At 50.8% G+C, this 18,758-nt stretch overlaps 1 protein-coding gene across 1 annotated transcript in view; it reads right to left on the bottom strand.

Moving 5' to 3' along the window:
• LOC116953507 (potassium/sodium hyperpolarization-activated cyclic nucleotide-gated channel 2-like) overlaps nt 1-18,758 on the bottom strand; it is an 86,782-nt gene that overhangs the window by 16,210 nt on the left and 51,814 nt on the right. The window contains exons 4-7 of the mRNA XM_032973763.2: nt 12,495-12,656; nt 4,118-4,336; nt 2,300-2,446; nt 781-1,021 (exon numbers count right to left, since the gene is read on the bottom strand). Of these exons, the coding sequence (XP_032829654.2) occupies nt 781-1,021; nt 2,300-2,446; nt 4,118-4,336; nt 12,495-12,656 (769 nt within the window). The remainder of the gene's footprint in view (nt 1-780; nt 1,022-2,299; nt 2,447-4,117; nt 4,337-12,494; nt 12,657-18,758) is intronic.

The raw sequence follows: 18,758 nt of genomic DNA, 5'->3' as shown, positions 1-18,758 counted from the left end.
AGCATCATAATTAGCATCAGCATCATCATGAGCAGCATACATCATCAGTGTCATAATCATTATCATCATCAGGCAAATCTCAACACGCGCAGCGTCATCATCAGTTTCACCCGTTATCATCATCATAATCAGTGGCATCATCATCAGCCGCAGATCTCTTACATGCACAGCATCATCGGCATCATCAGCATCGGCATCATCATTATCATCATTATCGGTGTCATCTTTGTCATCTTCGCCATCGTCAACAGAGACGCCGAGCGACATCATCAACGCGGGAACGGCTCCTGGTTCAAAAGCAAGGGCCAACTCTGCGGCTGATGAGGCACCGGGTGTCAAAGCCGCTCCAGAGATTTGTCTCGCGTTGAACCGAACGCGGCCTCACTCATGCCACGACCAGAAGGCTGATGGGATGTGTAAAAAAAATAAGTTTGTGTGGCGACAAATCACGCGAAGGGGGTGTGCAGAAGAAGGCGCCCGATCGTCCGCTTATTTATTTATTTATTCCTCCTCTTGAGGCTCCTCCTCCTCACGTCCTCCTCCTGAAACTCCCTCCCTCTCCTCCCTCCCTCCCTCCCTCCGTCTCCTCCCTCCCTCCCTCCTGACCTCCTCCTCCTGAACCCCTTCCTCCTGACCTCCTCCTCCTGAACCCCTCCCTCCCCCCTCCCTCCCTCCCTCCTGACCTCCTGACCTCTTCCCCCCCCTCCCTCCTCCTGAACCCCTCCCTCCCCCCCTCCCTCCTCCTGAACCCCTCCCTCCCTCGCCCTCGCGTCGACCGACCTCCGAAGTAGGAGCCGTCGGAGAGCTTCGTCTCCTTGTTGCCCTTGGTGATGATGCTGACGACGCCGTGCTGGATGAAGTACATCTTCTTGCCGATGGTGCCCTCGCGCACGATGAAGTCCGCCGGCTGGAACACCTCGAACTGCAGCTTGGTGAGCATCGCCGTCACGAAGTTGGGGTCCGCGTTGGCGAACAGCGGCATGGAGGCGACGAGCTTGCGGCAGTTGTAGTTGACGATCTCCTGCGGTCGGCGGGGGGGGGAGCGGCACGGGCGGCGTGGTTCGTGGCGACCAGGTGACCACGGCGGCGGTGGCGGTGATGATGGTGGTGGTCGTGATGACGATGGTTATGGAGATGGTGATGACGATGGTTATGGAGATGGTGATGACGATGGTTATGGAGATGGTGATGACGATGGTTATAGAGATGGTGATGATGATGGTTATGGAGATGGTGATGAAGATGGTTATGGAGATGGTGATGACGATGGTTATGGAGATGGTGATGATGATGGTTATGGAGATGGTGTGATGATGGTTATGGAGATGGTGATGACGATGGTTATAGAGATGGTGATGACGATGGTTATGGAGATGGTGATGACGATGGTTATAGAGATGGTGATGATGATGGTTATGGAGATGGTGATGACGATGGTTATGGAGATGGTGATGACGATGGTTATGGAGATGGTGATGACGATGGTTATGGAGATGGTGATGACGATGGTTATGGAGATGGTGATGACGATGGTTATAGAGATGACGATGACGATGGTCATTGAGATGGTGATGACGATGGTTATGGAGATGGCGATGACGATGGTTATGGAGATGGTGATGACGATGGTTATAGAGATGGTGATGACGATGGTTATGGAGATGGTGATGACGATGGTTATAGAGATGGTGATGACGATGGTTATAGAGATGACGATGGTTATAGAGATGGTGATGACGATGGTTATGGAGATGGTGATGACGATGGTTATGGAGATGGTGATGACGATGGTTATGGAGATGGTGATGACGATGGTTATGGAGATGATGATGACGATGGTTATGGAGATGATGATGACGATGGTTATGGAGATGGTGATGACGATGGTTATGGAGATGGTGATGACGATGGTTATGGAGATGATGATGACGATGGTTATAGAGATGGTGATGACGATGGTTATGGTGTTGACGATGGTTATGGAGATGGTGATGACGATGGTTATAGAGATGACGATGGTTATGGAGATGGTGATGATGATGGTTATAGAGATGGTGTTGACGATGGTTATGGAGATGATGATGACGATGGTTATAGAGATGATGATGACGATGGTTATGGAGATGGTGATGACGATGGTTATGGAGATGGTGATGGTTATAGAGATGATGATGACGATGGTTATGGAGATGGCGATGACGATGGTTATAGAGATGACGATGGTTATGGAGATGATGATGATGATGACGATGGTGATAGAGAAGGCGATGGCGATGACGGCGACGCGTCTCGCCCTCACGTGTCTGAGCGGCTCGTTGAGCTCCCCCAGGATGTTGTCCTCGTCGAACATCTTGCCCTGGTAGCGGTGCTCGTAGTACTCGTGGATGCGCTGGCGCAGCTCCGCCGGCAGCTTGTGGAACGACATGTACTGCTCCACTTGCTTGTACTGCGCGCGGGGGGTCAATAGGTCAAGGGGTCAATGACGGAACAGCGGCTCAAGGGGGTCGACCGGTCAATGGGGGTGGGGGGGGGGGTTATATCGTGTAAATGTGAAACGTGCCACTAAAGCCATCGCCGCCCCCGACACAGCCAATCGGCGAGGTCTCGTCGCCGGAAACAAAACGTGGACAAATTCGCCGGCCGCTTCCAGCGCGCCCGGGTTGTTGTTGTTGTTGTTGTGGGTGTGTTGGGAAAGCAAACCCCGCGGCGTTTACAATTTCGAGTACGGTGAAGGTTCCGCGGGCGACTGCAACCAAGCAGGAGCTCCAACTCGGGGCAATTGGCATGGAATTGCGAGGAAAGTCTCCCCTGCGTCGTCAGTCTCAAGCAAATGTGACGTCATCGCTGTGAGCCCACGTGGTGTTAATCTGGTCAGTGGGAGGTCAATGTGTCAGCTAAACAGAGGGAGGAGGGTCATCACGTCGACGGGTCAAAGTGTCAGCGATGCATAGGGGGGGTCAATGGGGGGGGTGGGGTGGTCAACGTGTTGGTGATGCACGTGGGGGTCAATGGGTCAGCGATGCACAGGGGGTCAACGAATCAATGGGGGGATCAACGTGTCAGTGATGCACATGGGGGTCAACGGGTCAATGCGGTGGGGGGGTGGGGTGGTCAACGTATCAGTGATGCACATGGGGGTCAATGGGTCAGCGATGCACAGGGGGGGGGGTCAATGTGTCGACGGGTCAATGGTGGGGTCAACGTGTGAGCGATGCACAGAGGGGTCATTCGGTCAACGTTTCACAGTGATGCACATGGGGTCGACTGGTCAATGTGGGGTGAAGCGGTCACCCGCGTCAATGGGTGAGAGGCGACGGGTCATTGCTGCTGATGAGGATGATGATGAGGATGATGAGGATGACAGTGTCGACGATTAGAATCGCCCAGGGCCGGATGTAGGCCTAGGCCGAGTGAGCCACAGCTTCGGGCCTCTCATTACGAGGGGTGCGGTAGGCGGGCGGCGACCTCCGAATACGAAATAAATAACAATGAAACAACGGCACGAAGTTGCAAGTTTTTAACATAATCGGTTGAAAAATAAAGAAGACTGTGGAAATAACAAACAAACAAAAAAACCGAACTTAAACGGTTACGGGGTCTCCTCTTCTTACGAACGAGTTAGGTTCCAGAGGTCTCTGTTCGCAAGTCGATTTGTTTGTAAGTTCCAACTTTACTCCTATCGATTCCAAACACGTTGTACGGCACGGACACTAAACACGGGAGAATGGCTTCAAAAGTTGTGTAATCTCCTTTAGACGTAGATGCCGCTGGTTCTTCACGTTTCGTGCAGACGTAGATGCCACCACCGCCGTCTATTGCACGACGGTTGAACTTAAGACTCTCGGTTCCGAACAGGCAACTGGACATACGGACCAGGCTTGTTCATATCTCTGACAGTTCGCAAGTAGAGGAGTCCCTGTATTTCCATTGCGATATATGACAACAAATCTAAGGGGCATTCCTCCGAGGGGAACCCCTCGAAAAGCTTCACGTGGCTGGATTTTTAGATGCCCCAGCAACGTCACAATCTCCCACACCCCCCCCACCCCACCCCTCCCCACGAGGGGAGATGGAGGAGGTGGGGGGTGGGGGGTGATCCTCAATGCACCCCACGCACCTTCTCCTGGTACTGACGGCGCGACGAGTCGAGCGACTGGATGAGCGCCGTGGCGTGCCCGATGAACATGGCGTAGCACGTGGCGCCCACGATCATGCTGAGCATGGTGAGCCACACGTCCGACATGCTGGAGGGCGCCTGCTGGCCGTAGCCGATGCACAGCATGTGGCTCATGGCCATGAAGAGGGCGTACGAGTACTGCATCTCCCACGACACGTTCTGCGGCGGCACACAATGACAAAGGTCGCCCGTGTAGCCTTCACGTGGTGGTGGGGGGGGGGGGGGGGGACAAGTGCTGTTAGTGAACGAGGAATAGCAGCAACTCAGAAAGGCCGGCACTGTTGCACACGAGGGGGTGGGTGCCGTGCGGTGGGCAGCAAACCGCGACATCGCTAAGTAACACAAATTAAGAGATCGCTTCCACCCCCACCCTCCCCCTGGCAAACTCGCCGTGCGTGTGGTAAACTACGGCGCTGTGGGTGAGTGTGGGTGGGTGAGTGTGGGTGGGTGGGTGAGTGTGGGTAGGTGAGTGTGGGTAGGTGAGTGTGGGTGGGTGAGTGTGGGTGGGTGAGTGTGGGTGATTGTGGGTGGGTGAGTGTGGGTGGGTGAGTATGGGTGAGTGTGGGTGGGTGAGTGTGGGTGGGTGTGGGTGAGTGTGGGTAGGTGAGTGTGGGTAGGTGAGTGTGGGTAGGTGAGTGTGGGTGGGTGAGTGTGGGTGGGTGAGTGTGGGTGATTGTGGGTGGGTGAGTGTGGGTGGGTGAGTATGGGTGAGTGTGGGTGGGTGAGTGTGGGTGGGTGTGGGTGAGTGTGGGTAGGTGAGTGTGGGTAGGTGAGTGTGGGTAGGTGAGTGTGGGTGGGTGAGTGTGGGTGGGTGAGTGTGGGTGGGTGTGGGTGAGTGTGGGTGGGTGAGTGTGGGTGGGTGTGGGTGGGTGAGTGTGGGTGGGTGAGTGTGAGTAGGTGAGTGTGGGTAGGTGAGTGTGGGTGGGTGAGTGTGGGTGGGTGAGTGTGGGTGAGTGTGGGTGGGTGAGTGTGGGTGAGTGTGGGTGAGTGTGGGTGGGTGAGTGTGGATGGGTGAATGTGGGTGAGTGTGGGTGGGTGAGTGTGGGTGGGTGAGTGTGGGAGAGTGTGGGTGGGTAAGTGTGGGTGAGTGTGGGTGGGTGAGTGTGGGTGGGTGAGTGTGGGTGAGTGTGGGTGGGTGAGTGTGGGTGGGTGTAGGTGAGTGTGGGTGGGTGAGTGTGGGTGTGTGTGGGTGGGTGAGTGTGGGTGGGTGAGTGTGGGTGTGTGGTGGGGTGGGTGAGTGTGGGTGGGTGAGTGTGGGTGGGTGAGTGTGGGTGGGTGGGTGAGTGTGGGTGGGTGTGGGTGGGTGAGCGTGGGTGGGTGAGTGTGGGTTGGTGAGGGTGGGTGTGTGGGTGAGTGTGGCTGGGTGAATGTGGGTTGGTGTGTGAGTGTGGGTGAGTGTGGGTGGGTGAGTGTGTTGGTGGGTGAGTGTGGGTGAGTGTGGGTGGGTGAGTGTGGGTGAGTGTGAGTGTGGGTGAGTGTAAGTAGGAGTGAGTGTGAGTAGGGGTGAGTGTGGGTGAGTGTGAGTAAGGGTGAGTGTGGGTGAGGAGCGTGGGTGAGTGTGAGTAGGGGTGAGTGTGAGAGTGGGTGAGTGTGAGTAGGGGTGAGTGAGTGTGAGTGTGTGTGAGTAGGGGTGAGTGTGTGTGAGTGTGAGTAGGGGTGAGTGTGAGTAGGGGTGAGTGTGGGTAAGTGTGAGTAGGGGTGAGTGTGAGTAGGGGTGAGTGTGAGTAGGGGTGAGTGTGTGTGTGAGTGTGTGTGAGTGTGAGTATGGGTGAGTGTGAGTAGGGGTGAGTGTGTGTGTGAGTGTGTGTGAGTGTGAGTAGGGGTGAGTGTGAGTGTGAGTAGGGGTGAGTGTGTGTGTGAGTGTGTGTGAGTAGGGGTGAGTGTGAGTAGGGGTGAGTGTGTGTGTGAGTGTGTGTGAGTGTGAGTAGGGGTGAGTGTGGGTGAGTGTGAGTAGGGGTGAGTGTGAGTAGGGGTGAGTGAGTGTGTGTGTGAGTGTGTGTGAGTGTGAGTAGGGGTGAGTGTGAGTAGGGGTGAGTGTGAGTAGGGGTGAGTGTGTGTGTGAGTGTGTGTGAGTAGGAGTGAGTGTGAGTAGGGGTGAGTGTGTGTGTGAGTGTGTGTGAGTGTGAGTAGGGGTGAGTGTGGGTGAGTGTGAGTAGGGGTGAGTGTGAGTAGGGTGAGTGAGTGTGTGTGTGAGTGTGTGTGAGTGTGAGTAGGGGTGAGTGTGAGTAGGGGTGAGTGTGTAGAGTGTGAGTAGGGGTGAGTGTGGGTGAGGAGCGTGATCTCCGGGCGTGTCTCCGCACGCCCGGAATCCGGCGCCGCGCGCCTCGGGTTAGCGGATCACTCCGGGATCACGCTGCGCGCCAGAATCCCACCCAGGGCGGCACAGGGCGGTGCAGTGCAGCAAGTAGGTTCCTTGTCTACCCACGTCCTCTTCAGCGTGTGTCTCCTCTTCGGTGTGTGTGTCTCCTCTTCAGTGTGGGTCTCCTCTTCATTGTGTCTCCTCTTCAGTGTGTGTCTCCTCTTCAGTGTGTGTCTCCTCTTCGGTATCTCCTCTTCAGTGTCTCCTCTTCATTGTGTCTCCTCTTCAGTGTGTCTCCTCTTCGGTGTCTCCTCTTCGGTGTCTCCTCTTCAGTGTTTCCTCTTCATTGTGTCTCCTCTTCATTGTGTCTCCTCTTCCGTGTGTGTCTCCTCTTCAGTGTGTCTCCTCTTCAGTGTCTCCTCTTCAGTGTCTCCTCTTCGGTGTGTGTCTCCTCTTCAGTGTCTCCTCTTCAGTGTGTCTCCTCCTCAGTGTCTCCTCTTCAGTGTGTCTCCTCTTCGGTGTGTGTCTCCTCTTCAGTGTGTCTCCTCTTCGGTGTCTCCTCTTCAGTGTTTCCTCTTCATTGTGTCTCCTCTTCATTGTGTCTCCTCTTCATTGTGTCTCCTCTTCAGTGTCTCCTCTTCAGTGTGTCTCCTCTTCAGTGTGTCTCCTCTTCAGTGTCTCCTCTTCAGTGTGTCTCCTCTTCAGTGTGTCTCCTCTTCAGTGTGTGTCTCCTCTTCAGTGTGTCTCCTCTTCAGTGTCTCCTCTTCAGTGTCTCCTCTTCAGTGTCTCCTCTTCAGTGTCTCCTCTTCAGTGTCTCCTCTTCAGTGTGTCTCCTCTTCAGTGTCTCCTCTTCAGTGTCTCCTCTTCAGTGTCTCCTCTTCAGTGTCTCCTCTTCAGTGTCTCCTCTTCAGTGTCTCCTCTTCAGTGTGTGTCTCCTCTTCAGTGTGTCTCCTCTTCAGTGTCTCTTCTTCAGTGTCTCCTCTTCAGTGTCTCCTCTTCAGTGTCTCCTCTTCAGTGTCTCCTCTTCAGTGTATCCTCTTCAGTGTGTGTCTCCTCTTCAGTGTGTGTCTCCTCTTCGGTATCTCCTCTTCAGTGTCTCCTCTTCATTGTGTCTCCTCTTCAGGGTCTCCTCTTCGGCGTGTATCATCTCCTCCTACCGTGGTGTGGTTGTCTCCGGGGCTCGCCGGCATCGGTTGACAAGCGAACCTGACTCTGCTGATGAGACACTGAATGTCGACACCTTGTCTGGACACATCTCTTTTTTTAATATTCTTTGGTTCTTTCGGTAAAGTCACGTAGATGGAAAATAATAAAATTAAATAAAATTGTCTGGACCCCCCCCCACTCCTCCTCCAACGCCCCCCCCCAGCTTGAGAATCATCCGAAGCCTCCGTTCCAAAACACTCAAACTTGTTCCACCCCACCCCGCACCTTCACATTTAGACAGCGCACGGACGAGTTTTAGAATTCTTTCTTCGCGATGATGATCAGCCACTAAACTTCCTTGAGCGATCGTTTTGTGACAGCTCAGGTCACTTCGGGGGGGGGGGGGGGGGAGAGCCGTATAGCTCAGTGAAGGGTCGGGGGGGGTTACACCTTGTAAGATAAATAAAAATAGTGAAGTTTATTTTATTTAGTTTAGTTTAGATCGCACCCCCCCCCCTCCCCCCACGGTCAAACCACTCAGGGCCACAATCACAGCCCGTCATACTCGGCGGGGGTGAGAGGGGGAGCGGGGGGTAGGGGGGGGCTGGGTGGAGGAGGGGCTGGGGGGAGGGAGGCTGGGGGTGGGAGGAAAGAGGGGAGCTTGGGGGAGGGGGGTTGGGGAGAGGAGGGGGCTGGGGGGGGCTGGGGGTGGGGGTGGGAAGAAGGGGGGGGCTGGGGGGAGGGGGGTTGGGGAGAGGAGCGGGCTGGGGGTGAGTGGGGGAAGGGGGGTTGGGGAGAGGAGGGGGCTGAGGGGAGGAGGACTGGGGGTGAGTGGGGGGAGGGGGGGGTTGGGGAGCGGGGTGGGGGGCTGCGGGGTGGGGGGTGGAATTCCTGCGAGGTGGGTACGCGGCGTTGCCGACTGTGGAGCGCTCGGAATCTTTCTCGCCAGGGAGGATTAACAACGCTCGCCCTCTCGCATTTCAATGAACTTCACCAACGCCTCTCCCGTGCGAGGAGAGGCCTTGTTTGTTCTCTTCAGTCGGTGGGGGGGGGGTGGCGGCGATGGGTGGGGGGGCGGAGGAGCTGTTCATAATCGGGCGCCCGTATTTGCCAAGGACGAGTTATGCACGAAATCTTGGCCTCACCGTTGGGGTGGAACGCTGGGATGGATGGGGGAGGTTTTTTTGTGGTGTGGTTTTGGTTACAATCGCGTACGGTGGCAGGTTGGTGGAGATTGGCGATTTGACCCGGTGGAGAGAATGCAGGGTGGGCGCCAGGGAGGCGAGACGCCCACTGCCACGCCTGGTACACAGGAGGATCGTGGGTTCGAACATGGCACTGCCGCCTGTATATTTGGAGATTTCTCTCCGGGTCCTCCGGGGTTTCCCTCCACATTTAGAACCACCGTGCCTTTTAGAGTATTTGGCTGCTATAAATTTTCACGTGATAAGCCACTTCGTTGAGCTCGCATGTGTAGCCAGGTAACTTCTAAAACAGTTACATATATAGCTCAGTGGGCTACATTTAAAAACAATAGTTTATAGTCGAGTTTTTAGGTCCCGGCTGGTGGTTCACCCTCCCGCCCTCCACCCGCCTCTCCCCTCGTTCCCTCCGGTACCACCCCCACCCTCTCCTGAACTTTTGTTTTAATTGAAACTCGGAAGAGAAATAAGTTATTCAGAACAAACGCCAACAACAACAACAACCCAGCCATGAGTTGCGCAAGTCACATTTTGAGAAAAAGTCGCGGGAGCAACTGGGACATGGAGCGATTTGCGTGACTTTGAGTGGAGGTAATCTCACTGCGTGCCCACACATAAGAAACAGAATGACGAAGTGACCGTGATTATTTCACCGAAATCGCCTTCCAATTCATCCACGTGCGCCGCGATTCTCACCTTGCTGTAACAATAGCGCCCTGATTGTCATTGAGATCGGACGGAATCTGTCACGTGTCCCTATCACTATCACGTGTCTGTGTCACTATCACGTGTCTGTGCCACTGTCACTTGTCCTTCACTGCGACTTCACGCCTGTTGTTATTCGCGGTTCGGCGAGTAGGCAAGGCTCCGAATCCATTGAGTTGTTTCGTTATTCTGTGCACCATTGCGGCAGATTGAAAAAAAACTACATTTCTTTAGAACTGCTTCTTGTTGTTGTTGTTGTGTGTTTAGTTTGTTTGTCATTCCACCCCGCACCTCCGATTAGCACGGTTGGCTACGTACGGTGCGAAAGAAGTTCAACGTACAAACGTCAATCAATCACGTAATATGATTGCGCGGCCTTCAAAGAAAGATTATATAACAGCCGACGTATCAGACAATACACCAGAAGGACCATCGCCCGAAACGTCATATATATTTCTCTTTCAGGCCACGTGCGGCGTTAACGTTAACGAACGTGGCTGTCTCCCTAGCCTGGTCATCTCTATGAGCACGGCTGGCTACGTACGGTTGCGAAAGAAATTCAGCAGACGTACAGACATTGGGGCCATCTCTCCGAGCCATCGACACGTGATGTCGATGGTGGGTTCAGCCGAGAGAGTCAAGCCCCTGCACTCCGTCCCATTCCCCTCCCCCGAAAGCCCCTCTCGAGACCCTGCGTGCCAGTGCTCTTCACTCGTTTTCAGAGACGCGGGGGAGGGGGGGGTTGGCACTTTCGCTGATGATACATCATCAGTGCCGAGGGCCGTCACACGCATTTGAAACCATTGCTGAGTTTGACAGCAGCACGATGACGATGACGACGATGATGATGATGATGGGGGGGTGCGTCAGGGGCCGCACTAAAAGCCACTGGCGGGCCGCCAGTGGCCCCCTTGGTGGTGGCAATGCAATGAAGAAGGCCGCCGTGTGCCCTCTGTTGTGGCCCCAAATTCGTCCGCCCTTGCCCTCCCTTGCCCTTGCCGCCATCTCAATCAGTTTTTTTCATACTTTGCCGCTTTTAAAACTGCTTCAAGAGCTTCAATAGACCCAAGTCGACTTCGGCTACGCCCCTGCACCCGCGCGTGTGTAAACCTCGCGCGCACTTTTTGGGGGGTCTCTGGCCCAGAGACGCCGGAGCACCGCTACCAAGCTCACGTGCGGGATCCATCCCGTGAGTCGGAGCCAGTCCTGCAACAGACTCCACACCGCTGTTGTTGTTGTTGTTATTGTTGTTGTTGTATCAGAGAGCCAACTTCAATGTGTGATCGATGAGCATTCGTGATGGACCGGGCTCATAAGAGTGCTCAATAAAAAAAAAATACTTGCTTAAAGTGCCTTGAGTATAGGCGCTCTACAAATATGAAATATAAAATAAGATAAGGAACCTAGTCCCCCACTCAGGCCTGCTCCAGCCCTACAGAATGCACTCTGCTGCTGCCCATTGTGGGCCAGTGGTGTGTGTGTGTGCTGGTTATTGTGTGACAGTGGTGTGTGTGTGTGTGTGCTGGTCATTGTGTGACAGTGGTGTGTGTGTGTGTGCTGGTTATTGTGTGACAGTGGTGTGTGTGTGCTGGTTATTGTGTGACAGTGGTGTGTGTGCTGGTCATTGTGTGACAGTGGTGTGTGTGCTGGTCTATGTGTGACAGTGGTGTGTGTGTGTGCTGGTTATTGTGTGACAGTGGTGTGTATGTGTGTGTGTGCTGGTTATTGTGTGACAGTGGTGTGTGTGTGTGTGCTGGTCTATGTGTGACAGTGGTGTGTATGTGTGTGTGTGCTGGTCATTGTGTGACAGTGGTGTGTGTGTGTGCTGGTTATTGTGTGACAGTGGTGTGTGTGTGTGTGCTGGTTATTGTGTGACAGTGGTGTGTGTGTGTGTGTGCTGGTCATTGTGTGACAGTGGTGTGTGCTGGTCATTGTGTGTCAGTGGTGTGTGTGCTGGTCATTATGTGACAGTGGTGTGTGTGTGTGCTGGTTATTGTGTGACAGTGGTGCGTGTGTGTGTGTGCTGGTTTTTGTGTGACAGTGGTGTGTGTGTGTGCTGGTTATTGTGTGACAGTGGTGTGTGTGTGTGCTGGTTATTGTGTGACAGTGGTGTGTGTGTGTGTGCTGGTCATTGTGTGACAGTGGTGTGTGTGTGTGTGCTGGTTATTGTGTGACAGTGGTGTGTGTGTGTGTGTGCTGGTCATTGTGTGACAGTGGTGTGTGTGTGTGCTGGTTATTGTGTGACAGTGGTGTGTGTGTGTGTGATGGTTATTGTGTGACAGTGGTGTGTGTGTGTGTGCTGGTTATTGTGTGTCAGTGGTGTGTGTGTGTGTGCTGGTCATTGTGTGACAGTGGTGTGTGTGTGTGTGTGCTGGTCATTGTGACAGTGGTGTGTGTGTGTGTGCTGGTTATTGTGTGACAGTGGTGTGTGTGTGTGTGTGATGGTTATTGTGTGACAGTGGTGTGTGTGTGTGTGCTGGTTATTGTGTGTCAGTGGTGTGTGTGTGTGTGCTGGTTATTGTGTGACAGTGGTGTGTGTGTGTGTGCTGGTCATTAGGTGACAGTGGTGTGTGTGTGTGTGTGCGCTGGTCATTATGTGACAGTGGTGTGTGTGTGTGCGCTGGTCATTATGTGACAGTGGTGTGTGTGTGTGTGCTGGTCATTGTGTGACAGTGGTGTGTGTGTGTGTGCTGGTTATTGTGTGACAGTGGTGTGTGTGTGTGCTGGTTATTGTGTGACAGTGGTGTGTGTGTGTGCTGGTTATTGTGTGACAGTGGTGTGTGTGTGTGCTGGTTATTGTGTGACAGTGGTGTGTGTGTGTGCTGGTTATTGTGTGACAGTGGTGTGTGTGTGTGCTGGTCATTGTGTGACAGTGGTGTGTGTGTGTGCTGGTCATTGTGTGACAGTGGTGTGTGTGTGTGTGATTGCGCTGTCCCATTGTGTTGTAGTTTTCCTCCGGCCGTACCACCATGCGGGAGGTGGTGACCCAGCAGTCCTCTGGGAAGTCCTGCAGCATGGGCACTAGGAACTGCAGACAGCCGTCCCAGTGGCACAGCAGCAGCATCATGGCGATGAGGTTGATGATGCGCATCACGGCACTCGCCAGGTCGTACGTCATGTGGAAGATCTGTCGCGACGGGCAAGGGCGACACGAAGACAAAGATACCCCCGTATCGCCTCAATGCTGCTACCTATGTGTAATCACAGTGGAGTCTACATGCGGTGTCAGTGAACTGGTGGCCACGGGAGGCAATGACAAGGGAGGAAGCCGACGGTGTGAATGCACTCGTGGCCACGGGAGGCAATGACAGGGGAGTCAGCCTGCAGTGCGAGTGGACTAGTGGCCACAGGAGGTAATGACAGGGGAGTCAGCCTGCAGTGCGAGTGGACTAGTGGCCACAGGAGGTAATGACAGGGGAGTTAGCCTGCAGTGCGAATGGACTTGTGGCCAAGGGAGGTAATGACAGGGAATGATCGAGAAGGGAGCGCGGTCAGGTGACGGAAGAGGCCGGTGGAGTCTGCCGGTGGAGCGAGCGTCCAGAGTCAGGGAGAAGGTTCGGGAAGGGGGGGGGGGGGGGGGCGGGGCGTGGCCTCGGTCCATATATAAAAGGGAGATGCGCGGGAGACTCGGGGCTGTTGCAGTGGCATCTCCGCCTGTGTCAAGTGAACGTGTCTTCAATGAAGTGCCACCTCAAGAGAAGTGTCTCAAGTCGTCTTTACATATGCAAGGCCGGAAGAGCACAGAGACAGACACACACAAAGACAAAGATTCCCACCCACTCCCCCCTCCGTGTAGCCTTATCAGACTGTAGGGGCAAGTGCTGTTAGCGAGCACCTTTGTGAGGCCGAAACGGCACACGAGGCGGTGGGTGGCCAGCACCACGCCCGGCCGCGTTTGTCTCCCCAGTGGTGATGTTTACACACCGCACCAGGTACTCATTTGAAGCTGAGTTGACTTAGGGGAGGCCCAAGACCGGTTCAGAATAATCGTCACTGGTATAGGAATAGGTTTTACCCTCTTAACTGGCACAAAAACTGACACCTTTATTCAAGGCATCATGTTTGCAATAACCACAACACAAGCAGCCAAAATGCAAACAAAAAAGACAACTCTGATAATAATATTGGCACTGTCCTTGAATTTGATTGGTCCACACCCGAGACAGCTTTTCTTAGAGCCTAGTCTCCATTGGTGTTGGACCAGAAGACGCCAAAAGGCGTACAACTCAAAAACAGCGCACTATCAGAGTATTGAGGGCTCGGGGTGAGCATTTACAATATGAGACCTCCTTTGCCAGAAACAAGATATAGGAATAGGTTTTACCCTTTTAGTTTTTGTGCCAGTTAAAAGGGTAAAACCAATTCCTATATCTTGTTACTGGCAAAGGAGGTCTCATATTGTAAATCGTCACTGGTGTTGGCCGTGAGCGGGAATCGAACTCTGGTCGCCGGGTTCGTAGCGCAGCGTAGCGCTAACTACAAAGAAACACACAACGACAAAGATCCAGCGTATAGCCTGGACAGACAGTTGGCGCCGGTGCTGTTAGCGCGAGTAGCACACTGTGTGAAACGGGAACCGAGTTCTCGACCAAAGCTCGCGGTTTACCGGTCGATCTACGTTCCCACCCTCACCTATGGCCATGGGCTTCGGGTAATGACCGAAGGGGTGAGATCGCGGGTACAAGGGACCGAAATTTGGTTTATCGGTAGGGTTTTCCGGGCTCACTCTCCGTGATGGGATGAGGAGCTCGGTAATCGGAGAGAGCCGTAGAGTCGAGCTGCTGCTCCTGCGGATCGAGAGGAGCCAGTCGAGGTGGCTCGAGGACACCCGGTAAGGATGCCCCCCCGGTAGACTCCACCCTGGAACTCTACCGGGCAGCACGTCCCACTACGTCGCTCTGCTGGTCTGGGAACACCTGGGAATTCTCCAGGAAGAGCTAGAGTCCGTGTATAGTAGTGTATAGCAGTGTAGTGTATAGTGTAGTAGTGTATAGTGTAGTAGTGTATAGTGTAGTGTATAGTAGTGTATAGCAGTGTAGTGTATAGTGTAGTAGTGTGTAGTATAGTAGTGTATAGTGCAGTGTATAGTAGTGTAGTGTATAGTAGTGTATAGCAGTGTAGTGTATAGTGTAGTAGTGTATAGTGTAGTGTATAGTAGTGTATAGCAGTGTAGTGTATAGTGTAGTAGTGTATAGTGTAGTGTATAGTAGTGTATAGTGTAGTGTATAGTAGTGTAGTGTATAGTGTAGTGTATAGTGTAGTAGTGTATAGTGTAGTGTATAGTAGTGTATAGCAGTGTAGTGTATAGTGTAGTAGTGTATAGTGTAGTAGTGTATAGTGTAGTGTATAGTAGTATATAGCAGTGTAGTGTAGTAGTGTGTAGTATAGTAGTGTATAGTGCGGTGTATAGTAGTGTAGTGTATAGTAGTGTATAGCAGTGTAGTGTATAGTGTAGTGTATAGTGTAGTAGTGTATAGTAGTATATAGCAGTGTAGTGTATAGTGTAGTAGTGTATAGTGTAGTGTATAGTAGTGTATAGTGTAGTGTATAGTGTAGTAGTGTATAGTGTAGAGTATAGTAGTGTATAGCAGTTTAGTGTATAGTGTAGTAGTGTATAGTGTAGTGTATAGCAGTGTAGTGTATAGTGGAGTAGTGTATAGTGTAGTAGTGTATAGTAGTGTATAGCAGTGTAGTGTATAGTGTAGTAGTGTATAGTGTAGTGTAGTAGTGCAGTGTATAGCAGTGTAGTGTGTAGTGTAGTAGTGTATAGTGTAGTGTGTAGTAGTGTATAGCAGTGTAGTGTATAGTGTAGTAGTGTATAGTGTAGTGTATAGTGTAGTGTATAGTAGTGTATAGCAGTGTAGTGTATAGTAGTGTAGTGTATAGCAGTGTAGTGTATAGTGTAGTAGTGTATAGTGTAGTGTATAGTAGTGTAGTGTATAGTGTAGTGTACAGCAGTGTAGTGTACAGTGTAGTAGTGTATAGTGTAGTGTTTAGTAGTGTATAGCAGTGTAGTGTATAGTGTAGTAGTGTATAGTAGTGTATAGCAGTGTAGTGTATAGTGTAGTAGTGTATAGTGTAGTAGTGTAGTGTATAGCAGTGTAGTGTATAGTGTAGTAGTGTGTAGTAGTGTATAGCAGTGTAGTGTATAGTGTAGTAGTGTATAGTGTATTAGTGTATAGTGTAGTGTATAGTAGTGTATAGTGTAGTGTATAGTGTAGTGTATAGTAGTGTAGTGTATAGCAGTGTAGTGTATAGTGTAGTAGTGTATAGTGTAATAGTGTATAGTAGTGTATAGCAGTGTAGTGTATAGTGTAGTAGTGTATAGTGTAGTGTACAGCAGTGTAGTGCAGTGTAGTGTATAGTGTAGTAGTGTATAGTGTAGTGTATAGCAGTGTAGTGTATAGTGGAGTAGTGTATAGTGTAGTAGTGTATAGTGTAGTGTAGTAGTGTAGTGTATAGCAGTGTAGTGTATAGTGTAGTTTGTAGTAGTGTATAGCAGTGTAGTGTATAGTGTAGTAGTGTATAGTGTAATAGTGTAGAGTAGTGTATAGCAGTGTAGTGTATAGTGTAGTAGTGTATAGTGTAGTGTACAGCAGTGTAGTGCAGTGTAGTGTATAGTGTAGTAGTGTATAGTGTAGTGTATAGCAGTGTAGTGTATAGTGGAGTAGTGTATAGTGTAGTAGTGTATAGTGTAGTGTAGTAGTGTAGTGTATAGCAGTGTAGTGTATAGTGTAGTTTGTAGTAGTGTATAGCAGTGTAGTGTATAGTGTAGTAGTGTATAGTGTAGTGTATAGTAGTGTATAGCAGTGTAGTGCATAGTGTAGTGTATAGTAGTGTAGTGTATAGCAGTGTAGTGTATAGTGTAGTAGTGTATAGTGTAGTGTATAGTAGTGTAGTGTATAGTGTAGTAGTGTATAGTGTAGTGCATAGCAGTGTAGTGTATAGTGTAGTAGGTATAGTGTAGTGTGTAGCAGTGTATAGCAGTGTAGTTTATAGTGTAGTAGTGTATAGCAGTGTAGTGTATAGTGTAGTGTATAGCAGTGTAGTGTATAGTGTAGTAGTGTATAGTGTAGTAGTGTATAGCAGTGTAGTGTATAGTAGTGTAGTGTATAGTGTAGTAGTGTATAGTGTAGTGTGTAGTAGTGTATAGCAGTCTAGTGTATAGTAGTGTAGTGTATAATAGTGTAGTGTATAGTGTAGTGTATAGTGTAGTGTATAGTATGTATAGCAGTGTAGTGTATCGTGTAGTAGTGTATAGTGTAGTGTATAGTAGTGTATAGCAGTGTAGTGTATAGTGTAGTAGTGTATAGTGTAGTGTATAGCAGTGTAGTGTATAGTGTAGTGTATAGTGTAGTAGTGTATAGTGTAGTGTGTAGTAGTGTATAGCAGTCTAGTGTATAGTAGTGTAGTGTATAATAGTGTAGTGTATAGTGTAGTGTATAGTAGTGTATAGCAGTGTAGTGTATAGTGTAGTAGTGTATAGTGTAGTGTATAGTAGTGTATAGCAGTGTAGTGTATAGTGTAGTAGTGTATAGTGTAGTGTATAGCAGTGTAGTGTATAGTGTAGTGTATAGTGTAGTAGTGTATAGTAGTGTATAGCAGTGTAGTGTATAGTGTAGTAGTGTATAGTGTAGTGTAGTAGTGTAGTATATAGTGTAGTGTATAGTAGTGTATAGCAGTGTAGTGTATAGTGTAGTAGTGTATAGTGTAGTGTAGTAGTGTAGTATATAGTGCAGTGTATAGTAGTGTATAGCAGTGTAGTGTATCGTGTAGTAGTGTATAGTGTAGTGTATAGTGTAGTGTATAGTAGTGTATAGCAGTGTAGTGTATAGTGTAGTAGTGTATAGTGTAGTGTATAGTTTAGTAATGTATAGTAGTGTATTATATAGTAGTGTATAGTGTAGTAGTGTATAGTGTAGTGTATAGTGTAGTAGTGTATAGTGTAGTGTATAGTGTAGTAGTGTATAGTGTAGTGTATAGTGTAGTAGTATATAGTAGTATAGTGTATAGCGTAGTAGTGTATAGTGTAGATTATAGTGTAGTGTATAGTGTAGTAGTGTATAGTGTAGTAGTGTATAGTGTAGTGTATAGTGTAGTAGTATATAGTAGTATAGTGTATAGCGTAGTAGTGTATAGTGTAGATTATAGTGTAGTGTATAGTGTAGTAGTGTATAGTGTAGTGTATAGTGTAGTAGTATATAGTAGTGTAGTGTATAGTAGTGTATAGTGTAGTGTATAGTGTAGTGTATAGTGTATAGTAATGTAGATCTAGAGTCTGTCGTCAGGGAGGTGTGGACCGCCCCTACTCAATGCGCTGCCACCACGACCCTCACCAGGACGAGCGAACTGAGAAACGAACGAACGAACGAACCTATGAAGGCCGGCACAGCACACGAGGGGACGGGTGGCCAACACCACATACACAACCATACACAAGAACAACAACAACAACAACCGCCATTCGCCACTAAGTGGCGATGACGTCACAATGGCGCTTATGCCAGGCTACGTGCACGTTAAGGCCACGTGAAGTGTCGAACGCCCGCTGGCAGGAAGGTTGATTGACTGAGATGACTGGCCGATGCACCACCTGTGCCCCCTACTATGCCAACTTGCTCTGTTTTAGCCACCACGCACCCCACTCGTTGTTGTGAGCGTCGCTTCTCGACCCTCCGTTGTTGCCGGAGGGCAACTGCTTCCAACTCCCCAGTAGCAGCGTCCTTTACGAGCCTCCTCCACAGTCCCAAAGACAGTACAAACTAAAACAACACATACATCCCCCCCGTATAGCCTTTAATATACTTCTGAAGCAAGTGCTGTTAAGCGAGAACCTATCCCAAAGACAATAGTCTACCATATGACCCCCCCCCCCCACACACACACACACACAGACCGGCCAACATGCACACACACACGCACACTCACAGACACGTAGACACGTAGACACTCTGTTAATTAAATCGATTTACGAGGGAGCGTGTGAGTGCAAGTGGGCTACACACACACTCACGCCAGGATGGACAGCACACACACACACACCAGAGCGGACAGCACACACACTCACACTAAGGTGGATAGCACACACACACTCACACCAGGGTGGACAGCACACACACTCACGCTAAGGTGGAGAGCACACACACTCACACCAGGGTGGACAGCACACACACTCACACTAAGGTGGACAGCACACACACACACTCACACCAGGGTGGACAGCACAAAC

The sequence above is a fragment of the Petromyzon marinus genome, chromosome 52 (genome assembly GCF_048934315.1).
Source record: "Petromyzon marinus isolate PM22_M1 ecotype Great Lakes invasive population chromosome 52, UKy_Petmar_22M1.pri1.0, whole genome shotgun sequence".
NCBI lineage: Eukaryota > Metazoa > Chordata > Hyperoartia > Petromyzontiformes > Petromyzontidae > Petromyzon > Petromyzon marinus.
This window is presented reverse-complemented; position numbering and strand designations above follow the sequence as displayed.